Here is a 27,761-nt window from a genome sequence, read left to right on the forward strand (position 1 = left end):
GGGGTTAAAAAAAAAAAAAAAAAAAAAACACAATGTGTGTGATGTTTCATTGGAATTTCTTCTTGTGTGGAGAAGAAAAAAAAGTTTTTATTTTTATTTCGTCGTACCAAAGAAAAATAGTGAAAATGAGTGAAAATTCAGCTTATTTGGGGGTGAATGGTGCAAAAAGTAGTGCCACAGTTAATGGTGAAGTGAAACAACCATTTTTAATTGGTGTAGCAGGTGGAACGGCATCGGGAAAGGTGATTTTCCTCCTGGATGGGTGATTGGATCACCCACAAGAATTTTTCCCGGAAATAACATTTGGAAAAATCCACTAAAATGTGTATTTTTTCACACAGTCAACAGTGTGCAAGAGGATAATGGAGCAATTGGGGCAAGCTGATATGGATCATGCACAGAGACAGGTAGGAAATTGTGTGGAAAAACTAAACACAGAGAATTATGCAAAAGGAGTGGAGAATGTGAGGTTATGTGAGACTGAGTCCCATCCTCCTGTGTGTCCCAGGTTGTCTCCATCAGCCAGGACAGCTTCTACCGGGAATTGACAGCGGCGGAAAAGGCAAAAGCCGAACGGGGACAATTTAACTTTGACCACCCGGATGCATTCAATGAGGACATGATGCTCCGGACGCTCAAGGACATTCTGGCCGGGAAGAAGGTGGAAATCCCCGCATATGACTACCGCACCAATTCCCTGCGTCCTGAGCGTCTCATCACCATCTACCCCGTGGATGTGGTGATGTTTGAGGGTATCCTCACGTTCTACTTCCCCGAAATTCGTGATCTCTTCCACATGAAGCTCTTCGTGGACACGGATTCAGACACTCGCCTGGCACGACGTGTCCCACGGGATGTCAATGAACGTGGCAGGGATCTCGATCAGGTGCTCAACTACTATCTCAACTACGTGAAGCCAGCTTTCGAGGAATTTTGCTCACCGGTGAATTGACAAAACAAAAAAAACTCCCTCCATGGTCACCCTGCCACCCCTAAATAACTAACATTTCACCCTTTCTTGCTTTGCAGACAAAGAAATTCGCCGATGTCATCATTCCACGAGGAGCTGACAACACAGGTGTGTCTCTTACTCCATTCAAAAACGTTCTCGCGGTCCCCATTTGAAAATCTCGCGGATGCATTTGAGAGTTATCAGAATTTCTATTTTCATCTATCTTCCACTACAAACGCATTCATCATTCTCTTTGCTTTCCCTGCGTGTGGATTCTTATTCTCCACACCACAAAAAAGAAACTTTTCTTTTGCTTTTCCTTCACATTTGCACCGGCATTTAAATGCTGGATTCCACAGCACGCAGATTCATCTCTTCTCATTCCCATTTTGCTTGAATATTTAATGAGAAAAGATGATAATTTCTGCTTCTCTCAGGAACATTTCTTCTGGACATTTAGCTCCCTCTCTTTGCAGCAAGAAGGCAATTTATTGAAGTTATTTGAACTTATTTTGTAAGAGATAAGAATTTTCCTTTGTTTACAGAATATGCACAAATAACATTGATAAGAAGCCTCACGTTGCTTAGAGATCGATAAACTTTATTATTGTTTTTCTTTTGACGTTAGATTTTATAGCATAAGAACAAAAAAAAATAAATAAATGAGATAGTAGAATGTTTGGGCAAGAGATGAGAATTAGCACCGACTTCTGCTTGTGTTTTTGCAGTGGCAATAGACCTTATTGTGCTCCACATCGGTGAATTGCTTCGTTCCGGAGGCTCCACGGCCAATCTACCGCCACTCTTTCCCATGCAACGACGTGACCGGGAGCATTAGATTTTAGTGATTAAATGCGATGTAGAATAAAAAGAGAGAAAGTTGGAACAATAAAAAAAGCGAGAGGATTGTTCCAGCACGCAAAGTTGAGCGCTTTTGCACCACAAAAGGATACTCATGATGGGAATATCCTCTTGTACTTAGATACCTAACTACTTAAAAAAAAAAACAAGAAAACAAAGTCAAACATTTTGTAGAAAAAAAAAGTAAAATTTTAATGTTGTTAGACACGCAAGGAGAATTGCTGTAAAAACCAAAAAAAAAATTTAATCTGTCTATTTAGTTGAGTATCAATGTACTATACTTATTAGTCTCTGGTATTCTACAGCGTTGCTATTAACTGCTGTTGCACAGAAAATTATCAATTTTATTTTTTTTTAATAAAGAAATAAACAATTCCAGGCTTTGATTTGTTTATTATTTTTCAATTAAAATGTGTACTTTGAAAGCTTCTTCGTATTAGTAGAACTGTAGAATACCACAAGTAGCTATTTCCTATTATTACATTATGCTTGTAAAATTCATTAACCAAAAAATAATGAATTCTATTTTATTTCTTTTGTATACGTATTTACATGTTATTTTGTATTGAAAAAAAATATTTTATTGAATTATTATTACTGTAAACTGTCGTTTTATCTATTCTTTTGTAAAGTATTCTATAAGAAACATGTAGGAATTTTTAAATTTAAATAGTCTTTAAGGTCTTATTAAGTCTTTAAAGGCTTCAGATGCAAAACTTTTCCGTACACAAAAGCTTTTACAGTTAAGCTCGCGCAGTAGGACCGTCCTCAATACCGCGGAGAAGTCCTATTGAGGACGGTCCTACTGCACAACTTGGCCGTATAAAATCCTACAAATCTAAACAAACGAACAAAATATTGGAAGAATTCGTAAATAAAATAAATTCCCTAAAAACCAGTGTGTTACACAAATATATATTTTTTTAAATACACTAAATGATTTAAAATTTATTGTTTAATAAACGGAGGAATGTCCTAAAATAACATATATTTCTGTAGATGAAATGGAATTACTTTTTTTAAGATTAATAAAGGTAAAACAAATTATTCACTTTAATTACGTCAAGGAGTTAAACAAAAAGGTTTTACCTGTTGTTTGAGATTTTATTCATTTTCTGAATTTTAAAACAGAATTTCGATATTTTTACTCACTCCTTTTGAATTCTATTCACCCCAGTTTACGATTAAAAGTAAATTTTTATTTTCACATCCCTTTTAGAATTTTTTTTTACAAAGTTTTCCATTTTGAAATTCAATTTACTCATTATCCAGGAATAAATAAATTAATTTTGGATAAGAATCTCTTTCAATAAGATTGGAAAAACTATTTTTTTTTATTAAAAAAGAAAGATAATGAAGTAGGAAGGAGAATTTATTAAATAATCATGAAAAAAATTAACAATAATTAATTTCCGTAAATTAATTAAAACATACCTACTTAATTTTACTTTCTTATAAATGAAAATGATTTGATCATCAGTTCGTGGCAAATCTTTGTAAATTCTTGTATGCGGAGAGAATTAGAATTTTTAATTCAAGAAATATAATTTTTTTCACGGATTTTTAATAATTTTTGTTCTTTAGTTTATTCAGCTAAATTATTCATTGTTAGATGGATTAGAAGCGTCTTTTTTTATAATTCATGAGACATTAAACGCTGAGTTGTATTGATTTACAGTAAAGACTTGTAGAACAGCCTTATTTTATACAAATTCAATTAATTTACTACGTAGCATAAAAGAAACGAATAAATAATATCCTTATTTTGTATTAAATCCGAAACATTTTTTTTTTCATTGAGAAAATGTTGTAAAATGATTTTCAAAGGAAAGGTTGTAAAATCACATTTTCCAGTGAAATTAGAGAAAATAAACAAGCAGAAAATCCTTTAAGTATGTTTTGAATTCTTCCACATTGTTCTAGAGCTCAATGAGAACACGAAGATTGCTTAAAAACTCAAGGAAAATATTCTAAAATCTCAATAATTTGTCATAAATTAAAAACTCTACATGTTTCTTATATCAATGCTATTAATGAGATACTTTAAGCATTTTTCCTTCCATCTTCCCACCCACGCACAAAAAAAATGAATATGAAAGTCATTCTGATAACTCTCAAATCATCATTCCCGTTCTTTAAATTTTTTTTACGTGAAAATTGAACCCTAAATTATTTCCATTTCTGTAAACCAATAAAAAAAATCTTTTTAGTGAGTGTGAATAAAAATATTCTTCAATGAATTAATTTTTTTAAATGATTTTTTTACAGTAAAAAAATATTTTGTTTTGTAATTTAATAATTTTTTCTTCTAAATTTAATTTTAGTGGCAATTGAGTTGATTGTTGAGCATATTCGGGACTTTCTCAATAATCGCTCATCGGGACGTGGTCAGGATTTGAGTCTTCCACCAGTGGCGGAGAAGAAAAAGAAGCCCGACAATATATCACCTCTTCAGAGGCTCCACTGAAATGTCTTTTGGCTACATCAACATATAAAGATATTTCAACGCAGAAGAGGAATCACAAAACAGCAATAAATACAATGGCAACATTTGTACAAAAAGAAAGGGAAGAGGTGAAGAAAACAATCCAAAGAACCCCCTTAATCGACCATCGGGAATTTAACAACAAAAAATATTTAATTTTACGAGTTTATCGCTCTCTTTAAGACTTGTTTTTTCTATAACAATATCTAGTCGCAATTGGCTATAAAAATACGCTATTCTCAACTGGGGTGAATAAGAACTTATTTCTTTTATTTGAAAAATCAACCTGAGATCCCTTCTAGAAGCTTAAAGCCGACAGAATCTAGTCTTACGGTTTTTGGTAATTTTTAAAGGATTTTCTTGGATCTAAAGCAATCAAATTTTGTCCCTTTTTGCTTCCTTCTAGCCCCAGTTGATGCAAAAACTGGGTGTCCCAAAAACTTCTAAACAATTATAAATTAGAACCATTATACTCCCCTGCTTGCCCCTAGGTTTTAAGGGACACCCACAAATGTGTTTGTTTTTTATTTAAGGCTGCAAAAAAGAATGCCAAAAAGTTTTATCTTGAATATTTTAATCAGAACTGATTAAATTTGTATTTATAAACCTCCAAAGAAAATATATTTATTGTTTTTTTTTATTTAGATTAGGATTTATTTGAGTGAAGACATTTTATCGCTTTTTGTCCCTTATTTTTTGTAGCTATAAACCTTAAATTTTAAGGGCTACAGATGTAAGTTTTAGTGCCATTTTGTGTCTTTCGAGATTGTTGGTAAAATGAAAAGTAAAAATTATTTTTTAAAAAAAGGAACAAAATAAAAGATTATTTGGAATGTATATTTAATAAATTTATTGTTAATATAAAATATCTCTGAGATAGGGAAAGAAAAAAAATTGTAGATAGAGTATATTAAAATTATAATAATATATTTTAATAAAGAACGTGATTTACTTTTTTGTGTTGAAAAAAATCCATTTGTTTTATTTTTGAATGATTAAAAAGGTTTTTCTTAGAGGAAAGGAGAATGGTGTGACCTTAAATATTATATCAGTCATTAATTAATTGACTTGCTGTCCCTTTTTTTCCTTTAAATTCTCATTTAATCTAATCCATTTCTCCCTTTGGTTCTCATCTCATTCAATTGGATTCTTTCGCAGAAAACTGTACAAAATTATTTCTCTTTATTTCTCTATTTTATTTACTGGTTTTTCTTACGCAGTGCTGGATTTCTTTTTTATTATATTTACAAATTAATATTTTATCTTAAAACCTTTAAAAACTAAGTAAAATATTCCTTATACGCTTAAGTACAAAAGGATACGTCTTTTTTTCTGCAAAGGACGGCACTTTTAAGGCAACAGTTCATTTTATTTTATTTTCTTACGATTTTTATTCCCAAATAAATGTTTTTTAAGAGTTTTTTTCAATAATTTCAATCAAGGACGGTTTGATAACTTTTTTTTAGAGTATTTATTTAACTTTCTATTCGTCCAAAGCTGGAATTTTTCTTTTTTCTTTCATTTCTCCAAAGAAAATCAACTACAAAAGGAAGGAAGAATACATTTATAGATTTTTTTTAAATAAATGAAAAATAAATCCAAGGATTTTTTTTTCAAATTTATTTAACCATCAACCATTAAAACTGATTCGATGGCAAAAGAATCCAACACAGAGGTTGGAATAATTAAAATACTGACGTAAAGATATCAATCAGTACTAAAATTTTGTACAGAATTATTATATTTTTATTTATTTTCCTTCTTTTCTATTAAGTACCAATTTATTCTAATTATTATTCTTTTTAAATTTAATTTTATTCTTATTGTTCTTCACATATTTTTTTATTAGGTAGTAATATTAAGTAAAATATCTCCATTTAACCGAATTTCTATGTTAATTTAATATTTTAAAATTCTAATTCTTATATTTAATTTATTATTTAATTTAAAAACAAACTATTTATAGAGAGAAAATATTTAGAATTTGCTGAATTTAATGCTTAATTGTTTGAAATACTCGCATTGGTTCGTTAAGTGGAAGATTTATTGGGAAATTGCTATGATTTTTATATATTCAGACAAATTATTACGCCACTTTGTCATTAACCCAGCTGGCAAAAAATGTAGAAATTTTCATTAAGTTAGATTTTTTATATAACCGTATTTGGTTTAAATGGAAAAACTTTTACCAAAAAAATCCTTTTCTCAATTTCAAATCTTTGAATCTAAAAAAATCCGCAGAATGTATTAAAAAACGAAGCAATAGTCCAGTAAAATGAATATAGACCAGCCGGGTAAATTTTTCTACACTTATTTATTACACGTTGCGTAAAAAACCTTAAAAGGTTTATCTACGTGTATTATAATTGGTGTGAATGATAAAAGATGTAAAGAAATACTTTAAATCTTTAATAATTTTGGCAAAAAACAACTCTAGGTGGATTAATTTTATTCCTTTAATTTTTTCTTTTGAATTAAGATTGGCATAAATTCTTCTTCTGCTTTCCAAGACTCCATTTTCCCAATCATCTCCCACATTTATGAAATGTTTTAGTAGTATTTCAAAAGCTTCACGCATTAATCCACGTTTTTCTTTTAAAAATAAAATCCCTTTTTATTCGTCTTATTATATCCTTATTATATGTAACTATATATCACAATTAAAATTCTCTCAAGGCAACGCGCATTTCCTAACTTTTTTTCTCTTCTTCTTCTTCGTCTATTATGTATTTATTTTACGAGTCGAATAAATAAGAACATTTCTCTTGCTAAGAAAATTATTGTATAGAAGGTATAAAAAATAGAGGACCCGCATTTTTTAGTCTAAGCAGAACGCGCGGAATTGTGTCTTTTTTTTGCACACGGAATGGGCGGAATGTTGGAGGCTTTACGCACTTTAATAATTTAAATTTAAATTTAGATGAGCCTCTCCTCTGGCGGTGGTTTGAGCACATTATCCATTTCAAGGCGTGGGTTGCAGTACTCTTGTGCCGAGGGGCTATACGTACCACGGGTGGCTCTCTTGTTGCGCGCCATCACCAGGAAGGCCGCTAGGAGGGCTCCACCGAGGGCAAGAAGCCCCACAATAATCGGAACAACTATTATTGCAATATCCGTGGGCGCATAGCCTTCCTGAACTGGTGTCGCCTGAGCGAATTAGACAGAGAGATTTCGTCATCATTTTATCCCATTTTAGCCCCACACAAACTTAATACTAATTAATTAGTTTAGCTATAAAAAAAAAACAAAAAGGTGCAAAGAAACTCCTTTTTTTGCTCTTGAAAGAATGAAAGTTGTGCGCTAAATGAGGATGTGTTGGTTATCATGTAAAGTATGAGAATGAATTTCTCACTGCACGCTTTATGTACAAATACACATAAGTTGTGTAGGAATTAGCATCCTAGAATGAAAATAGAACAGAGAGAACATCCTAATAGATAGGCAAAGAGCATCCCTTTCTTATGAAAAAAAAGCCAACAGTGCGAAGGAAAAGCGATCGTGCATGAAAGGGGAAAAAGCAACAACAAAAAACTTTTTTAAACTTACAATTTCTGAGCAATTTCTCCCCGTGAAGCCTTCGGTGCAATTGCAAATGTACTCAGGTTGTTCTGCGCAATCTTCAATGCACACCCCACCATTCAGACAGACCCCCTCCTCGAGGCAGGGATCTGAGAAGTCACACTGTCGCCCACAGAGTCCCATTTGGCAGGAACATCTACACAGAAAAAAATTGATTAATAAAAAAATCCTTTTGGGTTCCTTTTTAAAGGAAATGTTTCTCACTTGAAAGATCCTCGAGTATTGAGACACATCCCTCTACCACCGCACGTTATCCTCCCTGTTGCACATTCATCAATGTCATGATCGCAGTGAATACCATCGAATCCCGTCCCTGTGCAATTGCATCGATAATCCCCGAGGAGATCAATGCAGGTGCCACCATTCTGGCACGGTTGTGATGCACATTCATCAATTTCAGTCTCACAGAATCTCCCACCGAAGCCCAAACTGCACTGACACACTGGCGCCAGCTAAAAAAAAAAGAATTTTAATTATTAAATCAAGTTTTAGAGTCATAAAAATTGCTTTATGTTGATTAAAATTTGAGAGTCCAAATCATCTGAATTTTAGGGTCAGAATTTTGAAGTTTTGGGGACAAATCTCTAAAATTTAGAGCAAAATCATTCTTAAGTTCAATTTAAAAAAAAAATTGAATTTTGAAGAATAAATTCAGAAACAAAAATTTTAAGTTGAATAATATTTAAAAAAAATATTTTTTAATTTTAATTTAACCCTTCGCGTTCTTTTTATCACGATATTTGTCCTTAGAATATCCCCTTAGAAGATAGTTTTTAAGCAAAATGTCTTCTTTAGCTTTTTTTGCGTGAATTTAATGCATTTCAAATGTGAAAAAATAATTAAAACTCACAAAAAATTGGGAAAATAAAATATTTCAAGTTTGGGTGTACGTATGATCCAAAGAACGTGAAAGGGTTAATACTCAAAATTAGTTTTTAGAGCTTTAAAAATTTGCTTTACTAGTTCAAAATTGAGGATATAGAAAATTGAAGAAAGAATCACAGCTAAAAGATGGAACAGTATAAAGCGAAAATAAAGACAGAATCCTCGAGCCTAACTCTACGTTTTAAACGTAAATTAAATGAAAAATTATTTTTAAATTGAGTTTAAAAACAGTTTAAAAAAAACGACTTAAAGTTAAAATTTCAAGTTAATCTAATTAAAATAAATAAAAATATCCTTACCGATGGCTCCGCAAAGCAGAACCCACCATTCTGACACGGTTCAACATGGCAGAAGGGAACATCACAGAGAGGACCCACAAATCCTGCCAAGCAGTTGCACGTAAAATTATTCCCCGTTGTTCCATCTAATTGAAAGGAGATTCAATTAAATTCATCTCAAAATTAATCATCAAATCTTCCGGATAAACTTACTGTATCCATCAACGCACGCCGATCCATTGCGACAGGGATTATTCTCGCAAGTCACGAGGCGCAGGACATCACATTGGGGCCCTGCGTACTCCTCCGTGCAGGCACAACTGAAGTCTGCAATGAGATCCGTGCATGTGCCACCGTTGTGGCATGGATTTGAGAGACATTCATCAATCTCCAGCTCACAGTGTCGCCCCTCGTAGCCGGGCATGCATTTGCACGTGTAATTGGCAATGCCATCGATGCAGGTGGAGTTATTTGTGCACTCAGCTGCGAGGCACTCATCAATGTTCTCGGAACAATCATCCCCCGCATAGCCTAGTGGACATTCACAGGCATACTGATCTGATGCATTTGAGCATGTCCCCCCATTCTGACAGTCACTCTGGAAGCACAGGATGCACCCTTCTTCGGGTTTTGTCGAATTGAGCGTGTAGTGTGGCCGTGGCTCCATATTGTCACGATAGACCTCAATGTCCGGGAAGTAGGGCAGGAGGAATCCACCGACACGCACCTCACCCAAGCATCCCTTGAATTTAGCACCATTATTTGCCGTCCCCTTGGGCACACTATTCTCCACATGTGGCGGAACACCGCCCAAGTAGATGAGGAATTGCCCCGAGAAGAGATGCTGGAAGGCATTCTGATCGACTGGAGCGAAGATCAGTGGATTTGGATCTGGCATTGAATCCCATCCCTTCCAACCACCCTCGAGGCTACCATCCTGAACACGCAGGGAGATTGTGCTCCAATCAAAATCTGCCATTTCCTTGTGGAAACGTCGTGTCTCTGGCAATTCCGCCGATGACAGACGCCACTGTACTGTGACCTGATCATTGAACACGGCAATCTCAAAGTACATATCCCCATCTTGGACGTACAGCAGTGTCCCACCGGTCTTACTCCTGTACGACACTTCAATTGTCGTCTGTTGGTAATCATCAATCTTCTCCATCTCTCTGGGTTGGAACTCAAAGGCCAGGGGGCTCTCTTCAATGCCCTGGAATGTCATATTTGTAATACACTCAAAGCCATCATCGAGATTCTGGCACACAGCATTCCCCGGGCATTTGTGCAGCTCACAGAATTGAATGTCCTGACACAGCTTCCCCTTGTACCCACGTGGGCAAATGCAGACAAAATCATTCCACGTATTGCGACAGGATGCCCCATGATGGCATGGTTGCACCCGGCAGAGATCATCAGACACCTCTCCTTTGAGAATTGATGCACGATCAATGGAAACATCCCCAAAGGGTGGAGGCAGTGCCAAATTTGCCTCATTGAGTGGATACAGCTCCACAATCATCACCTGCGATCCATTTGACACCTGAACATCCTGAATTATGCCTTTGAAGTAATTCAAATCCGTGGAGAAATTAGCATACGGTGGTGGTCCTCCGAGGTAGAGAACTTGTGCATCCAAAATTCCCGTAGATGACAGAGTTTTCCGGAAGTATTCAGTACCATTCAGCTTCACCTGCACAAGCGTCAAATTCCGGATAACTTGAATGAGATGCGTATAGCCATTGTCCAGCTTATTCCCACCCACAGTGTAGGCTTCGGGGGTGCCATTGAATTGAATCTGAACATGTAGTTCCCCACCAAGAAGCTTAGCTGACACATAGGAATCCCCAATGTCTCTATTTGATGGAATCTTCCGGGCATCGCTGCCCAAATAGAAAATCTGCCCTGTCGGTTGGCGCGTCTTGATGAACATGGAGATATCAACGATTGTCCGGACAGATCTCCTTGGACGTTCAGCCACGTCGACAATTGCTGCGGAATTCGTTGTATTCTCATGCCCAAAGGTTGCAGCGGTGATGTTGAATTTGCACGTTGGTCCTAGGTGCGGGCGTGTACACGTGCAGGAGAATGTGTGCCACAGATCTGAGCACAACCCATTGGAATTGCATGGATTTGGCTTGCACTGCTCAGTACGTGGGCATCCCTGTTCCACATTCACCAATCGCACGGTTTTATTGTCCGTATCAAAGGGGAATACCCACTGCCCATTGATCACGACATCCTCCATGCATCCCACAAAGCTCGATGGTGTATGCGTGAGATGCCGAAGGTAGGAATTGAGATTGGGTATCGTTCCACCGAGATCTGTTGTTGGGAAACTCGTATGACTGGCATTGGTGCCTTCGTAGGAATTTATCGGGTAAATTGTTTGCTCCTCATTGGCAGACAACACCAAATGGGATGAATTTATGGCCACAAAAACCTTCTGCCATTTACTATCATTCAACCCTGAGCCAATAAATACCCCCTCCCACTTATTCAGCAATGATGAATGGAGATTAAGACGACCATTGACCAATTCCAGGATGTAGCTGTACGTATTCCCATTGCCAAAGGCCAAGATTCCATTGGGGAGTGTTGTCCGGAAGCGCAATTGGATTTCATAGCCCTCATCGCGGGAGGTGTTGACGGTGATCAAGCTACTAGCCACGAGGGACATTGTTGTGACTTTCTCACATGTGGATCCTTGGAAGCCAGCACGGCAGGAACAATTGAATTTGTGGAGAGTCTCATTCTCCAGGTAGGGAATGCAAATACCATCATTCAAGCACGGCTGACTTACGCACCCAATGAGGCTCACGCTGCAGTTCTTGCCACCCCAGAGGGGATCACAGTCACACAGATAGTTATCCCGACCATCCATGCAGGTTCCATGAATGCACGGCTTGTACTTTTCGCACTCATCAATGTTGATCTCACAGTGCTTACCCTCGAATCCTGGATCGCATTCGCATGAATACGTCCCAACCTGATTGAATGTTTTATTTGATATTTTAAAATTTAAAATAAAAAAATACCTATTCCTAGATCCTCTCTATCATTTTAAGAATGTGGGGAGAATCATCTAATAAAAATTATGATTTTATTTTCAAAGTTTTGCCGAATTATTAAGAATTAAAAGCAACTTGAAGTTTGTACACTTTTTGAATAAACTTTTCTTCCAGGAACGGTTTGACATGTTCCCGGAAAGTGCCATAAGTGCCTGAAGGTTGAGTATTCATCCTGCCCATTGTAACAGGAAGTTTCTAAGGGATCTTAGGAATCTATACTTTTCAACACCCGGTTGATCTTTGATTACATTTAGGCGTCAAAATCTGAGTCTATAAAAATGCTTCACACAATCGTAAAGAGGACTTCCTAAATGGACAGATTTTGACTCATAAATGTAATCAAGGATCAGCCGGGTATTGAAAAGGAGATTCCTTAGATCCCTTAGAAACTTTCTAATACAATTGGGAGTCATCCTGCACAGCTTCCAGGCACTTATGGCACTTTCCGGGAGTTGCTAAAATTACATTAGGTATTAATTTTTGAAAAGAATTAAACAAACATCTCAATAACTTTAAAAATTCTTTTTTTTTAGAACTTCATCGATAATATTTATTTATTTAATGTAAAAACTTCATCTCATGTAATGTTTTCAATAAGTCTTACGTATTCTTTTTAAATGTTATAGGCCCTGAGGAAGGGCTTACATATATAGTCCGAAATGTCGGTTTTAAATAAAAATTAACTGGCCTTGTATCCGACCGAAAATCTGCTTTTTTAACTTCTCAATTTCCTTATCAATTACAAGACTTACCTCATCAATGCAGGTGCCATACTTGGAGCAGGGATTACTTTCACATTCATTGATGTTAATCTCACAATTCCTCCCGATGATACCATCAACACACACACATTCATAGCCACTGGCATTCTCGTAGGCAAATGGCCGTGAGAAAGCAGCCGGAAGGGCATATTTCTGGGATTCTGGCAGCTCATACAGGAGCTGATTGGATCTCTGGTAGCACGTTCCGTTGTACTGACACGGTTTCACCTCACACTCATCAATGTCCACTTCGCAATTCTTTCCCGTGTACCCGGAAAAGCACTCACAGTGATAATCATTAATCTCATCGATGCACTTTGCCCCATTTTGGCATGGATTCGTCTCACACTCGTCAATATTCAACTGACACTGATTCCCTGTATAGCCGGTGTTCTTGCAATCGCACTGATACCCACCCAATTCATCAATACACCTCCCCCCATGCTGACACGGCTGTGATTCACAATCATCAATATCAATCTCACACAACCGACCCGTCATTCCGGGAATGCAGATGCACGTAAAATTGGCAATCCCATCGAGGCATGTTGACCCACGAGAGCAGGGATTCTCAGCACATTCGTCAATATTCAATGAGCAATCCTTGTCCGAATATCCCGGCTGGCACACGCACTTGTAGTCATTAATGAGATTGAGGCATGTTGCGCCATTTTTGCACGGACGACTCAAGCATTCGTCAACATCGAGATCACACACGGCTCCCGTGTAGCCCGGTTCGCAGTAGCACTTGAAGGAACCCACGCGATTGACACAGATCCCATGGCCACAGACATCGGGTTTCTCGCATTCATCCACATCATTCTCGCATCGTGTTCCTGGAATTGATTTTTATTTTACAATATTTATTTACTTTATTTAGCATTATTGCGTGTCACGGAGCAATTTTCTCCTTTAGCTACGCAGAAAGAGAGAGACAAGGGAGAAGATACAAAATTCTCTCACCATTGTAACCACTGGAACATTTGCAGATGTAATCATTTCCGGCGACAAAGCAAGTGCCACCATTGAGGCATGGTTGTCCAGAGCAGGGCGTAATTTCTGGACAATTGCTCCCATTGCACGGTACAACTCTCTCACAGTGATTACCCTCAAAGCCTGGCGGGCAGATGCATTCGGTTGTGTTGAAGCTGCAGGTGCCCCCATTGAGGCAAGAGCAATCATCGGCAAATGGTAGTGCCACTGGGGTTTCACATCGTGGACCTAAAGCGAAGAATTCGAGGGAAATTTTAGGCTTTTCTCTCTTTACTTGTTTGTGAGTGAGAGCTTTTTGTCACCAACATGCGGATTTTTTTAAAATTTTATTTACAATGCAGGGAAGCTAATACAATCAGCGACATTGAAGCAGCTACAGTTTTGCTTGAAGAAGCTCCTGAAGAATCTTTATCGCTAAAGCTTCTTTGGAAATTAAAGAAAAAAATAAAGCTAAAGAACACTCAAAGAATCTCTGTGCATAAATGCTTCAATTAAAGCTTCAAATCATCTAAAATGTACTGGTAAGCTGACCAAGCTTACGGGAGCTGTGTTTCTTTCAGTGTACCAATTTTGTGAGAGCAAACCTAAACGCGAATTAATTTAAATACGCGCAAAGTCGGGAAAAGTTGAAAAGTCATACTCTAAGAAATGTTTGGAAAGCCATATCTCGAGAACGGATCCATAGATTTTCATAAATTTTTTTTTGTTTGAAAGGTCTTGAAGTCAGCTATAACATATCGAAAAATGAAAAAAATTTATGTCGCCATTTTCGAAAAATTCGAGTTCGAAATTTTCGAAAACTTTGTTTTCGATTTTAGCGCCTCTTGCGGTGATTTCTCGAAGTTGCAATGTTCTAGACATTTGTAGGGTTTCACGAAACCTCTCATTTGCGCTTGAGTTGATCAAGATCGGACTTGTAGAACCCGAAATATGACATGCCAACTTTGGAAGGCTATATCTCGAGAACGGATCCATAGATTTTCTTCATTTTCGGCATGAAGCTAGATAATATGGTCAGCTACAACATATCAAAAAATGAAAAAAATTTATGTCGCCGTTTTCGAGATATTCATCGAAAACTAATCGAAAATTTTGTTTTCGATTTTTGGCCCCCTAGCGGTCACTTTTGAAACTTCTGATGTTCTAGAGAGTTGTAGGGTTTGTTGAGATCTTTCATTTGACCTCGAGTTGATCAAAATCGGTCAAGCCGTTTTCGAGTTATGGTCGATTTTCGATGAAAAATTGTGGCGGCCATATTGACTAAACGGCTTGACCGATTTTCGAAAATGAGGTATCGTTGGAAAGCTCTTGATGGCCCCTACAACATATCAAAATTTCAGCCCTCTAGCTATAATAGCGGCTGAGATATAGTGAAAACAAAATTTTGAGGTTATTCAAAATGGCGGACGGAGGGGTGGGGGGGTGGATTTGACATCATAATCGGATTTCTTCAGGTCGATATTTAAACTTTGCCGTTTACCGCAAGTCTCTATCTATCACCGTTCTCTTGCAATTTAAGTTTATGATCCGGCCGGACGGCCGGACGGACGGCCGGACGGACGGACGGCCGGCCGGAAAAAAATTTTTTTGGCGCATACGTTTTTTGGAATGTGGGGACCCTAATTCGTGCTCATCCCAAGTTTGAGCCCGATCTGACGACTTTCGATTTTGCTCGGTACACAAAAGCTGTGTCTGAAAGAAACACAGCTAATATTTCTCCATAGAATTTTCGCAGAAGCTCTTCACAGCAAAGCTTTAGCTCCTCCAACACGCTGCTGACTGAAGCATGAATGCTAATTTAATAATAATTGTAGGTATATAAGAATGTGATAATGAACCTGTAAAGCCAGCAGCACAGATACACGTAATATTCGAAGCAGTCCCAATACAAGTGGCCCCATTGAGGCAAGTGCATGCATTACTTTTAGCTGATTTTTGACCAAGCTTTGGGATGCAGTACCCTACAGGGCCTATAAAACAGAAGCAAAGCATTTTTTTTGCATGACGAGCGAGCTTTTTTTTCGTGTGCCATGAACCCTCATTACTCTTACCTGTTGTTCCTTGCTTGCACACGCACTGACCACCGATGCATTCGGAATCATTAGGACACTGTGGGCATGGTGGGGAGATCTCACACATACTACCAGTGTAGCCGGACACGCAGGAGCACGTGAAGGTCCCTTTGCCGGGAATGCAATTGCCACCGTGCTGGCAAGGCTGTGATTGGCATTCATTGATGACAACATCACACGTGGGGCCCCCAAAGCCAGGCTGGCATTCACAGATAAAGTATCCGTGTGTATCGTAACAATTGCCCCCATTTTGACACGGATTCCTCTGCTTGCATTCATTTATATTGTCCTGACACACATTCCCCGTATACCCCGTCCCGTCGCAATTGCACGTAAAACCCCCAATTTCATCGCTACAAATCCCATTGTTCTGACACGGTGTGGATTCACAGTCATCACGATCAAATTCACAGAATGGCCCCGAAAAGCCATCCAAACACTCACAATCCACCGTCTTCCCCAGCACACGACAACTTCCATTGTTCCTGCACGGACTGTTCTCGCACAGCGGATGAACACTCAATTCCGATTCACATCGTGGTCCCGTGAAGCCAGATGGGCAGAAGCACTGCACATCACCACGTGCATCCTCCTGACAGGTGCCACCGTTGAAGCATGGCTGATTGAGGCACGGTGGTCCTGTGTCTACTTCGCAATTCTTCCCACTGTACCGCGCAGTGCAGTGGCATTCGTAGCTGTCCGGACGTGAAATGCACGCCCCGTGCTGCATGCAGGGATCGTGAATACAGTGATCCACAACGGAATTGTGGACAATGTCATCGTGATCGGGGCCACAGGGACCACTCGGGAGGGGACAGCCCGTAAAGAGAACCCCAACGGGATGCATGGCGGTGTAGTTGAACACCAACCCAGGACCATGGAGCATGCAGCCGGAGTAATTTGTGCCCAAGATCAACACAGCTGCCTCATTCTTCACTTCACTATCAGTGAGGAATTCCGTGTTGTACGTTGCATTGGCTGCAAAATAATTTTTTTTCTTTAATTTTAATTATTTTCTTTTTAATTTAAAAGGAAATTTTTAAAAAGAAAAAAAATATTAGAAAAATAAAGAAGATTTAAGAGGAAAAAATTCTTTCATTTTTTTTGTCGAAAGAAATTGAAGATTGAGAACTTTTCTTAATTTACTTTTTATTCATTTCATATTAAAAGGTTTTTTTTTTACGTTAATAAAATTTAATATAAGTTCTAATTTCAATAAAAAAAATTCTAGATTTTTTTTAATAGAATATTATTTTTAAAATTCAAAAATTTTAAAAAAGTTTTATAGCTCAAATAAATATCAAATTAAGGTCCTTTCTGTTTTTTTCTAATTTTAAGAATCACGCAATTTTCTTCTTTTATAATTTCTTTTAATAATTTTTAGAGTTTTCTTTAAAAAAAATTATAACAATATAATATCGTTCTTCTGAAGACAATCAAAATACTTCAGTAAAAAATGATTTATTTCTTTATCAAAAGAACTAAATGATGCCCTATGTTAGAATAATTCATGCACAAAAGAATTTAATAATAAATATATAAACTGCAAAGATAAAAATTAAATATAGCATGGATGGAACAGTATAAAGCGAAAGAACGGTAAGTAAAACTTACGGGCTGTGATTCTTTCTTTGTCAGTGAAATGTGAAATTGACGGAAAATTAAGGATGGGCAAATTTTGAGGAAGGCTTTCTCGCGCACCGAATCACAGCCAACGCGCAGATAATTTGTGAGAAGCCTTAATCGTGGGCGTTGGCTGTGATTCGATACGCGAGAAAGCCTTCCTCAAAATTTGCCCATCCTTAATTTTCCGTCAATTTCACATTTCACTGACAAAGAAAGAATCACAGCCCGTAAGTTTTACTTACCGTTCTTTCGCTTTATACTGTTCCATCCATGCTATATTTAATTTTTATCTTTGCAGTTTATATATATTTATCTTTGCATTTTTATATGTATATATATAATGTATATATCTATGCATTTATATATATATATTTTATTTTATTTTATATGTGTATATAAAACGCCCCGCTTCGCGGGGCGTTGGACTTATGCAACTCAAGATATGACATGTAAACTTTAAAACGCGATATCTCCGGAACGGCTACATAGATTTTCTTCATTTTTGGCATGGTGATAGATACTATAGTCAACTATAACATATCAAAATTTGAAGCAATTCTATAAAGCGGTGCTCGAGATATTCATCGAAAACTCATCGAAAATTTTGTTTTCGATTTTAGCGCCACTTGCGGTCATTTTTTGAACTTGCAATGTTCCGAGCAGTTGTAGGGCTCATTAATATCTTTCATTTGAGCCCGAGTTGATCAAAATCGGTCAAGCCGTTCTCGAGTTATGGCCGATTTTCGATGAAAAATTGTGGCGGCCATATTGGCTAAACGGCTTGGCCGATTTTCGAAAATGAGGTATCGTTGGAAAGGTCTTGATGGCCCCTACAACATATCAAAATTTCAGACCTCTAGCTATAATAGTGACTGAGATATAGCGAAAACAAAATTTTGAGGTTATTCAAAATGGCGGACGCGGGGGTGGGGGGTTGGATTTGATTTCATAATCGGATGTCTTCCACCTGATATATGAACTTTGCCGTTGACCGCAAGTTTCTATCTATTACCGTTCTCTTGCAATATTGCGTTATATTCCGGCCGGACGGACGGACGGACGGCCGGACGGACGGCCGGAAAGATTTTTGGCGCATACGTTTTTTGGAATGTGGGGACCCTAATTCGTGCTTATCCCAAGTTTGAGCCCGATCTGACGACTTTGCATTTTAGAGTGTACACAGAAGCTGTGCTTCTTTTAAGAAAGAATCACAGCTAAAAAGTGGGGGGAAATATAGAAAATAATGTAAATCTGAAGAATAAAACATGTTTTTGTTGTATTTCTCCACGGACATTGTGCAATGCATTATAATGAATTATTATTATGCTAAAATTGCACAAGAAAATTAAACCCACAGCAACTGTTTTGCGCGACTCTTGCATACAATTTTCCATCTTTTGTGCCATGAAAAAAAAAGAGAAGAGAATTCTGCTTCGTTCTCCCGCGGTGTAATCAAAAAGTACAAAGAGGTAAAAATTTTCGCCATGGTGCATGGAGACAATTTTTTCGCATGAAAGGTGTTTTTTTATTTTATCATCTGCACAGCTGGAAAAAAAAGAAACATCAAGTAAAAAACAGACACTCACCAATGACCATTGATTGACGATCAACAATGAGATTGAGATTGCCTAGCTGGTAGAGAAATTCAATGGTATGCCAGCGATTGTCAAAGAGCCCCGCCAGGACGGGAAAGTTCACCGTGAGGTTCTTCTCTGGCGTTGCCAGGCTCACGGTGACGGAATGAGGATGAACTGCCAGCCTCAGGGTGTGGAGAGCATAGCGCTGTGAAAAGATTTCACTGCCTGAAAATAAAATGAAAGAAAAATAAAATAAAAACAGAGTCCATAAGCAAAAATACTTTTTCATTTCTAGACCGTGTAATTTATTCCAAATCATAACAATTATATTAGTTTATCGATATGATATAGAGAGAAAGAAAAAAATATCTCCTCTTTTTTTTTTCTCATTGATCAACCAATATTTGCTGTACAAACCTACCTACAAAAAAAACCTTCAAGAAAAAGATCATCCTCATTGTTAATTCTTTTTCAATTTAATTCGCACACTTCATCTTTTTTCCATCTTGTTGTTGCCCTTCTATTTGATTTACAATTCTTCAAAAAATTTCTCTTTCTCCTTCATCTCAAGTCACGCACTTTTAATACCAAACCCATTGTATTGAAAGTAGTTTAGTGGAGGAAAAAAAAAGACCTAATGTGTTGTACACAATTATGTGAGACACATTTAGACAAAAAAAAAGTTTTGCGATTAACTTGAAATTGCTTGGAAAATTCTAACATTGCGAAATTGCAAACATTGCGTCAATATTTTGAAATAAAACCTTGAATTTCGCAGAGATTATGGCGAATGATAGGAAAAAAGGGAATAAATTAATTATAAATTGTGCAGAGACTTCATTCAATTTCCTGAGATTCTTTTTAAAGCATTTAATTGTATTTTTTTAATACAATAATAATTAAAGTTTAAAAATATAAATTTTTGGCTTGATTTTTATCTGTGGGTAATCTTTTCAATTTTATGCGTTTCTGAAAGAAGTTTATTTTAGGCTTAATAATTAATCCAGATTTAAAAAATATCAGTGACATAGCAAAGGAGTTTGTTAAATGTCCTTAATGTTCTAGGAGGTCTAGGAGATAAGATTCTTCTTTTTAAGGTCAAAAGAAATTATTAAGAGAAGTATTCAGTTTTTCACTTTATAACTTTCCAAAAAATCCCAAACATATAAACTCCTCTGATTGATTAAGTTCTCTTCAACTGTATGTTGTAAAATGTAAAATATCTTTCAGCCAGACAGTGTTAGAAATATTGATTTTTGGCCTTTAAAAGAAGAAGCCTTCCTTTAAAATTCAATCTTAAATTAAATTCGAAAGAACAAATTAATAATTTTATGTTAAAAATTATTTAAAAAACGAAATAAGGAAGATTTTCTAAAACTCACGTGTTTCAAATTGATTTTTAAGAAGTCCCCCACTAGAGAAATCCTTAATTAAATTTACCTCGCGCAACCAAAACCTTCTATATCTTGTTTTTTTTTCTTCTCTTTATTTATTTTACGTTCTTGCTACGGAAGTTATGGTTCAATGTTCCAAAATATTTATACCTACCAAATTAATCAATACGATATGCGATAAGGTTTTTGTAAGAAATAAACATTTCAAATTATTTACTAAATTTATTTATTAATGAAATTAAATTCTTACAAACGAAAAAAAAAAACATTTCGAGGTGTTTTTGAAATAATAAATTTTCATGGGGAAATCTTTGAAATTCTTTCCCGTTTTTCCCCCCTTCTTCTGTGTCGCAAAATAATCGCTTTGTTAATCCATCTGGTGCTTTAACATTATATAAGATATCACGAAATGAAGAGGAGTTGCGGTCATTGCGAGAAAATTGTCTAATTGGAGTGGTAAATTGCGTGCTCACACAATGCAATTACAAATTGTTGGCATACATCTTTGTTATGTTTTGTTGGATAGAAATGTGTGGGGCCGGGGGGTGGTACAAAAGCGTACGATAAGTATAAAATAAAAAGATTATATACCTCGACATGTTCGAAAGGTAATTGCTGAATGTCCCCAGACCGGCATTGGCGTGAAGAGTCTCAAATAGGCTGAACCATTGAAGAATGCCTCTTTGGGTTCCACAACTGCTGCTATGGAGATTGTTGGTAGCAACACTGAAAAAGAAATAAAAAGAAAATTTTCCTCTATTAGTCCATACTCTTCCTGCACAAATGTGACTCACACACATCAGTTTCTCATAGCGCGATAAAAATCATTTCCCAACACCCACAAAATAGATTTTTTTTGGGCTACCTAACAATTAATTTCCCCACATGTCCCGCAGAATTTATGGATGATGCCTATTTTGGAACAAAACACTTTTTCTTGGAGAATGGTGAAACCCCATCCACCTTGAATCAATTGGCCGTAAAAATAGCACATATGAGATAATTTGCATTTTAGCAGCAATGCAATCGATAAGGAATGCCGTGTAATATGGCGGAGAAATCATCAGACAAGATTGTTGGATTGTTGTTGCACATGCCACACAGAAACCCTTTCCTTCTGCTACTTCATTAAAAAATAAAACATTTAACAACAGCATGGTGGATTTATTGGGAAGGAAGAGAATTTCGAAGAAAGCTGCAACTCCGTCTGACGCAGGAGCGCGTGCACGGAAGAATGGAAATGAAGCACCCACCTGCTGTTGAAAGTAATTTTCCCCAAAAAATGTGATCAACCTGCCCTGGCCTTTTGCGGAAGTTATACACACCAAAGACCAAACAATTCAAAGAAGTCTCTCTCTTCGTGTACCATCTTTAACTCTGTTTCGCTTCACCAATTTCTAAACAATAGCATAATAAAATATTCTCAATTTTTTTTTTCAACTTCTTCTCACTTAAGCATTCTTCCCTTCTTCTTAACTTTAAGCATTTATACAAAAAAAACACAGGTAAAAGACATCAAAGAGAATTCATAAATTTTTTTTTTCTAAAGATTAAATATAAAACATTTTTTTGTTTATCGAGGAAATCCTTCTGTTTGTGCAAATAATAGTCAAGTTGTTGGCTAAGAAAGCTCTTCTTCACACACAGAGTGTGGTAATTCTTATCAGAAAATGTCTCAATCGTATGTAGAAGGAGAAAAAAAGACACAAACACCTTCCTCAATAGCACTCCCAAAGGCCAACATGTAAATTTTCTCACGAGTTTAGCGTTGAAAAAAAATCCCTCCATTTTTTTCTCCATCTTCTTCTATACATACGCTTTTATTGCAATAAACAGCCAGCCAACCCAGCTAGCAAACAGGGAGAGACAAAGAAGAGGTAGAAATGAGGTAAAGTCTTCCGGAGACGTTCATAGAATAAATAATAATAAAAAAAAATCTTCAAAGTCTGACCACGTATCTCTTCTTCTTCGAAAAGCCCAGCTATATGCATGCATATTCAAATGTTTAATAAGCGAATATTGAATTATAAAATAATACTCTCGATTTATTATTTTTTTAAAATTATAAGATTAAAAAATCTTTATTAATTTATCAGAGGAACAAAACTTATAACTTTTTTACGTTTCCAGCGACGTTTCGATTTCGTTATTTCCTCTTTATTTTATTCCATTGACGTTCATCAAGTTTAACTGACATTTCGGCTCTCTGTTTAACCCCTTCATCATGATGACAATTTTTGGGAAAATCATATGAATTTCAAAAAACAATATCACCCACTTCCAAAATAACTTGAACTTGTTGAAAATAAATCCCAAAAAGGAACGAAAAGAAATCATTACCTAAACAAACATTAATATATTTGATGAATACATTAACCGGACATTGCAGTATCTAACCCTTCCACCATATGTAACGAATACATGACAATATAAGCTTTACTATTTTATCTCCATTATTGTCCAAAGCCATCATGCTCCATGTCTCTTTGTCAACATTTATACGACAGTGATTGGCACTCAATTAAACATTACGACACACACACTCTCCCTCTCTCTCTTGTTTTCCCGGCACAAGAACTATTGTCTTCTATTTCGGACAACAGCAATAACTACAAGAGATATATAGCATGGGTGTGTCACTGAGCCATCTGATTGACCACTTGGGCGGTCAAAATGCATCATCACGACGACACCAAGTCACGCGTTCACGGAAGGAAATACCAATAAATCATTTTGGAATTGCCTCGAAGGAATTTCTTCAGATGATGAATGAGTTGAATTGAAGATTAATAATTTCACTCTTTCTCCCGCTTCTTTATTTCAACATTAAAATTGCATACAATGTTCAATTTAAGAAGGTGTTCCCGGTGCACTTTTCACGCGGGGGCAAAACCATCTTGAAAGAAGCCAGACGTTGAAAAGAGCTCTCAACTCAAAGTTGATGTCTTCATTGTTGCTAATTTCCCTTCTTATATGTACTTATCATGCACAAATCTCTTTTGATCTTGTGTTTAATCATGAATAAAAGATTTTAAAATTCAAAAAAAAATCCTCGCAATGAGCCACGAAAAACTCTCATTTAAACACTTTGCTGAAGAATGTTTATTAAGTAAAGTAAATTAAAAGAAATAAGAGACGTTTAATTGAGAGATGGTAGCATGACAAAAGAGATCATTTGCAAAAGTGCAAAAAGTACAGCAAAGGTGCGATGAACTTTGATAAAGTCAACGTTTGGTGGAAAAAAAATTCAAGTGAAGGTGTTTTAATTTCTTTTACTTTGAGCACAAAACTTTACGATGTCTCAGCAATTTTTTTTTCATCTTTCTAAACAATTTCAACTCTCATTTAGCCTTTTAGTCTTCTTGCCATTTCTTATAAAAGACTCTCTTTGCACTATTACATTATTAAATAAGGCTTTGTCTCTACGTGGGAAATGTGATTCTTTTGGGGAATTGTGTGATGGAGTTAATATTACATTTTGCTTTTAAAAGTGGAATTTGAGAATTTTGCAGTGAAAGTCAAGTCTTCTGCATTTTATGGTTTAAACTTTGACCAAATGATCTGGAAAGAAATTTAAATCTTAAATATTACAAAAGACTGAAGAAAAATCAATCAGATTTTCTATTTTTCAATAAAAAAATGAAAAAAGGGAAAAAATTATTGGTTTTCATTTTATCAAATTGATTTTTCTTTAATCAAAGATGTTTTTCAACAGAAATTGATTAAATTCTTTACAATATCTGTGATTTTTTTAATGCACAAGAATTATAAAGCCATGAGCTACATGTAAGAATCCACAAAACACGCGAGATTACCTTCAATTCGTAGATAATTGGAAGATATTTTCAAGACTTTTTAAAATTATGTTTACAGTTTTTCTTTGGCAATTTTTCTTTTCAACATTCTCTCTCTTTAGTGCTTCATCATAAGACAACATTTAAAGTAATTTTCTCATATTTTGGTAGAACTTCGACGTTATTTCTTTTTCTTCATGCAGCAGCATTTATCTTTCTTCACGAAGAGAAATGACTTTCTTTTGGATAAATGTATATCATAACATTTAAAAAGATGGAAGTGAAGAAAAAAATCTCACAGAGAGTAAAAGAAATTTGGTGGCAAGTAGACCAAAAATGGTAAAAGCCATTTCTTTTTCAATTTTAATTAAATACCTGTCTAATTTTTTTTTGATTCGTACTTCTTACTGTTTCGGTTGAAAAAGTGTCATAGTCACGTCTTGTTGGTAAATGGAGAGGAAAAATTAATTATTTTTGTATTTTCTGAGAGATATAAAATTGCCGTGACATTCCTTTTTCCTCGTAGCGCCAAACGGCTCTCTTGAAGGGTTCAACACCACTTGAGAAAAATTATGAGAAAGTTGATTTTTTTTTGTGTTGAGTGAAAGGGGATGAAAAACAGACAAAATCTCAATGGGAATTCTATTGAGAAGACATCATTATATTTCTGGGAACTTCTCAAGCACCTCAGAGAGAGAGAGAGAGAGAAGAGAAAAAGAATTAGAAGAGTTTTGCCAAATGCGTGTACATTTGCCATTGACATCAACCTCTTCATAATAATATAAAATGCCAGACTCGCAACACTGCTGGAGAAAAGACTTGAAGGCGAGATTGAGGCACAAAAAAGGCCATTAAACGGGAAATACAATTTTAAAATTTGTGCTCAAAATGAAAACATTACAGAGAGGTTGTTGTTTTGCATAATCAACCTCCACTAGTTTCAACTTCTAAAGCAACTTCTTTGAGCACATTTGCTCAAAGAAAATGTCCCATGAAGAGAAAAAATGTTTTACTTTAGGCCTTCACACACCACACATCCATTAAGTCCAATCCATGTCGTGACATTTAAAGCATTTAATAAAAGAAAAGAAAAAAAAACAAGAAAATTGCAAAATAAAAAATATATATAACAAACTTCCGATAGAACCTTCTTTTGCAAAACATTTATTAACTTATGCAAGACTTCTTGTTGCTCATTTTTTTTTGTGCAATGTGGGACAAACTGTTTCTGCTAAATTATGTACATATCCACACCACCAACAATCTCCTCTTGTACTCTCTTGTTGAAGAAGTGAAAGAAAACCACAAGAAAGGTGAGTCATAGCTCTGTGCAAAGAACAAGCAATTGGAGAAAATATTTCACCAAAAACCATTTAGATTTGCCAGCAACTTCCCTATATGAAAGATTTTACCATTAGATTGATCAACAAATTGGTCTGATTTTCTCTCCTATAAGCAACTCACTGCAGAAATATTTTAATTGCCAACCTTTAAAGATTTTCTTTAAAATAAAAAATGAAGAAGAAATTCCCCAAGCGCACGATTGAACATCAGATTCATTTTGTAAAAGAAGATGTTTTGAGTAAAATGATATTTCCGCGGGAAAGTTTCAATAAACTCAACGGAGATTTTTGTGCAAAAAAAATGCTTTTCGTGCTGGTAAGCAATCCGCCGTGTTAATTGCCTTTTATTGGTTTGCAATTCAATTCGAGGGGAGTTGAGGTGAGAAGAAAATAAAGCGACAAATCTTTGTGAGTGAGTGACAAACCCACACAAAACCCACAAAATGAAATTCCTAGAGTTCTTATTCAATTGCAAACGATTTCTTTTAAGTAGAACACGATGAAATGATTTTTTTCTCATTAAAAATCTTGAGGAAAAACTTTTTTATTTTACAGCTCGAAGATCTCCTTCAAGTTCTCTATTCTTTTCTAATCTAATTAACTCTTTAAAATCTTTACAAAAAATCCAACAAGACGATCCCTGAAGAATTTTTTCCAGTAAAACTCTATTAAAATTTATCATCTCATCAGAAGATTTCTTCATCTCTCCATAAACGCCTCTTCTCAATTCTTTTTTTCATCCCATCATTAAAACTCTCTGATTGAGAAATAATAATCCAGGAATGAACAAACAATCCAGAAAAAAGAGACTTCTGGAATTCAACGACCAGGGGCTCGATCAAAGGGCTGACTGATAATCCTATTAGAAATCTTCAAAAAAAAAATTCTTGGAGAAAGTTGTTGATGATCGTGAGGAGGAATTCTCTCGAGAGTGCTTAGGGGCGTCACATGGGAGAGTGCCTGGGAGGAATTTAAAGCAATTCTCGCGCGCTTATCTGGACAGCGTTGTTCTCTCAATATAGGAGGGGGCACAGGCGACGGACGGGAAGAGGATGCCGTGTGTGTGGACGACAAAAAGAGAGATCTATTGTTTGACCACAACATGAGACTGTGTGCGAGTGCTGGTTCACTGGATTTCCCGTCCTCCTCCATGGTCCCCCGCGCGCTACCTCACAGGTGTGCGCTGATGCAATTGTTTGTCCAGCAATTGTGGGATAGAATTGAAGAAATGTCTGGCTGCTTATAAAGCAATGAGAGATCCAATTGTCCGGGGCATCTGAATCAACACACAGATCACTACTCTCTTTTGCTGCTTTGTTGTGATGCGATCTCTTCTTCTTTTCACCTGGCCCAGGCTACCTGCTCGCATTTTCTACTTCTGAATTTTTGTATTTCTTCTCTTTTTATTCTGGGCCACCCTTCTTGCCCCCGGACACCTGGCGACGACTCTTGTTGTGCCCAAAAGGCACCACCAAACCAATACAGATAGACAGGTATTCGGAGGCAGGCAGATGGTGTCTCTTTCTGCCCAACGGCTGCTAAGGTAGAGGTGAAGCAAGCACGCTGAGTGAGTCACTCCCGCCGAAAGAATTCCACAAATTATACACACTATCACACGGAAACCCACAAAAGGTGGAATGGAGGAGGCGCAACAAGAGAGACTCACCGAAAATTGCGAGCGCCCCAATTGTGGTGCTACTCCCCAATAAATGCATCTCGAAAAGGCACCCTAATCCCTCCAGGAATGTTTCATTGGCGATCCAACTTCTTGCACTTTTTTTCTCACACCAAATTCCACCAGTTTCACTCCACAGTCACACACAAAAAGAGGCACAAGAAAGGTGAGATCACAAGTGAATTCCAACCGCAAACCCAGCACACGTCCGCACTGCTACGTCTTATGTTCGCGACTGAACTACTTGCGTGTATGAGATGTTCTATGTGGCTCTTCTTCTTCTTCTTTTGTCAGGGCTGGACGTCATTTTGACATTCACACAGCCCGCCACTTTAGTATTATGAATTTTTACTAGTTAACGAACTTTTAAGTCCACTTTTTGTGCTATTTTAAGGCTCATTGTCTTTCTGTTTTA

The 27,761-nt window shown here is 36.4% G+C and overlaps 2 protein-coding genes across 5 annotated transcripts; one reads left to right on the forward strand and one right to left on the reverse strand.

Annotated features, from left to right (window-relative positions):
- Window positions 1–34: 34 nt before the first annotated feature.
- LOC129796856 (uridine-cytidine kinase) lies at window positions 35–5,119 on the forward strand. 2 transcript variants are annotated; one of them, XM_055838975.1, is made up of 5 exons: window positions 35–242; window positions 342–407; window positions 509–943; window positions 1,030–1,078; window positions 4,138–5,119. In XM_055838975.1, exons 1-5 carry the CDS (start codon window positions 42–44, stop codon window positions 4,278–4,280), a joined length of 894 nt encoding a protein of 297 aa, XP_055694950.1. In that variant the 5' UTR covers window positions 35–41; the 3' UTR covers window positions 4,281–5,119. The 2 variants fall into 2 exon arrangements, with proteins under 2 accessions (XP_055694950.1, XP_055694951.1); XM_055838976.1 differs by lacking the exon at window positions 4,138–5,119 and adding an exon at window positions 1,681–4,053 and having other exon boundaries at window positions 54–242.
- A 5-nt stretch (window positions 5,120–5,124) lies between these two features.
- On the reverse strand, window positions 5,125–27,605 carry LOC129796312 (protein crumbs). Of its 3 annotated transcripts, none has more exons than XM_055838150.1 (12): window positions 27,338–27,605; window positions 21,126–21,260; window positions 19,150–19,365; window positions 15,917–16,915; window positions 15,704–15,835; window positions 13,836–14,093; window positions 12,864–13,708; window positions 9,254–12,029; window positions 9,062–9,186; window positions 8,082–8,329; window positions 7,845–8,013; window positions 5,125–7,698 (listed from the first exon to the last, which is right to left on the reverse strand). In XM_055838150.1, exons 1-12 carry the CDS (start codon window positions 27,384–27,386, stop codon window positions 7,621–7,623), a joined length of 6,030 nt encoding a protein of 2,009 aa, XP_055694125.1. In that variant the 5' UTR covers window positions 27,387–27,605; the 3' UTR covers window positions 5,125–7,620. The 3 variants fall into 3 exon arrangements, with proteins under 3 accessions (XP_055694125.1, XP_055694108.1, XP_055694116.1); XM_055838133.1 differs by having other exon boundaries at window positions 5,125–7,445; window positions 27,338–27,604; XM_055838141.1 differs by lacking the exon at window positions 15,704–15,835 and having other exon boundaries at window positions 5,125–7,445; window positions 27,338–27,604.
- Window positions 27,606–27,761: the final 156 nt, after the last annotated feature.

Source organism: Lutzomyia longipalpis, chromosome 1 (assembly GCF_024334085.1).
Source record: "Lutzomyia longipalpis isolate SR_M1_2022 chromosome 1, ASM2433408v1".
In the NCBI taxonomy this organism is placed as follows: Eukaryota; Metazoa; Arthropoda; class Insecta; order Diptera; family Psychodidae; genus Lutzomyia; species Lutzomyia longipalpis.

What these genes read in the sequence shown, in the direction of transcription:
- LOC129796856 (XM_055838975.1), top strand. Translation starts at nt 42, where the DNA reads ATGTTTCATTGGAATTTCTTCTTGTGTGGAGAAGAAAAAAAAGTTTTT. An exon ending in TGGATCATGCACAGAGACAG is followed by an intron (nt 408 to 508) that starts GTAGGAAATTGT and finishes TGTGTGTCCCAG; the next exon opens with GTTGTCTCCATCAGCCAGGA. An exon ending in TCGAGGAATTTTGCTCACCG is followed by an intron (nt 944 to 1,029) that starts GTGAATTGACAA and finishes CTTGCTTTGCAG; the next exon opens with ACAAAGAAATTCGCCGATGT.
- LOC129796312 (XM_055838133.1), bottom strand. Translation starts at nt 27,386, where the DNA reads ATGCATTTATTGGGGAGTAGCACCACAATTGGGGCGCTCGCAATTTTC. An exon ending in GTGCAAGCAAGGAACAACAG is followed by an intron (nt 15,836 to 15,916) that starts GTAAGAGTAATG and finishes TCTGTTTTATAG; the next exon opens with GCCCTGTAGGGTACTGCATC. An exon ending in GGCGTGCGTTGATGGATACA is followed by an intron (nt 9,187 to 9,253) that starts GTAAGTTTATCC and finishes CCTTTCAATTAG; the next exon opens with ATGGAACAACGGGGAATAAT.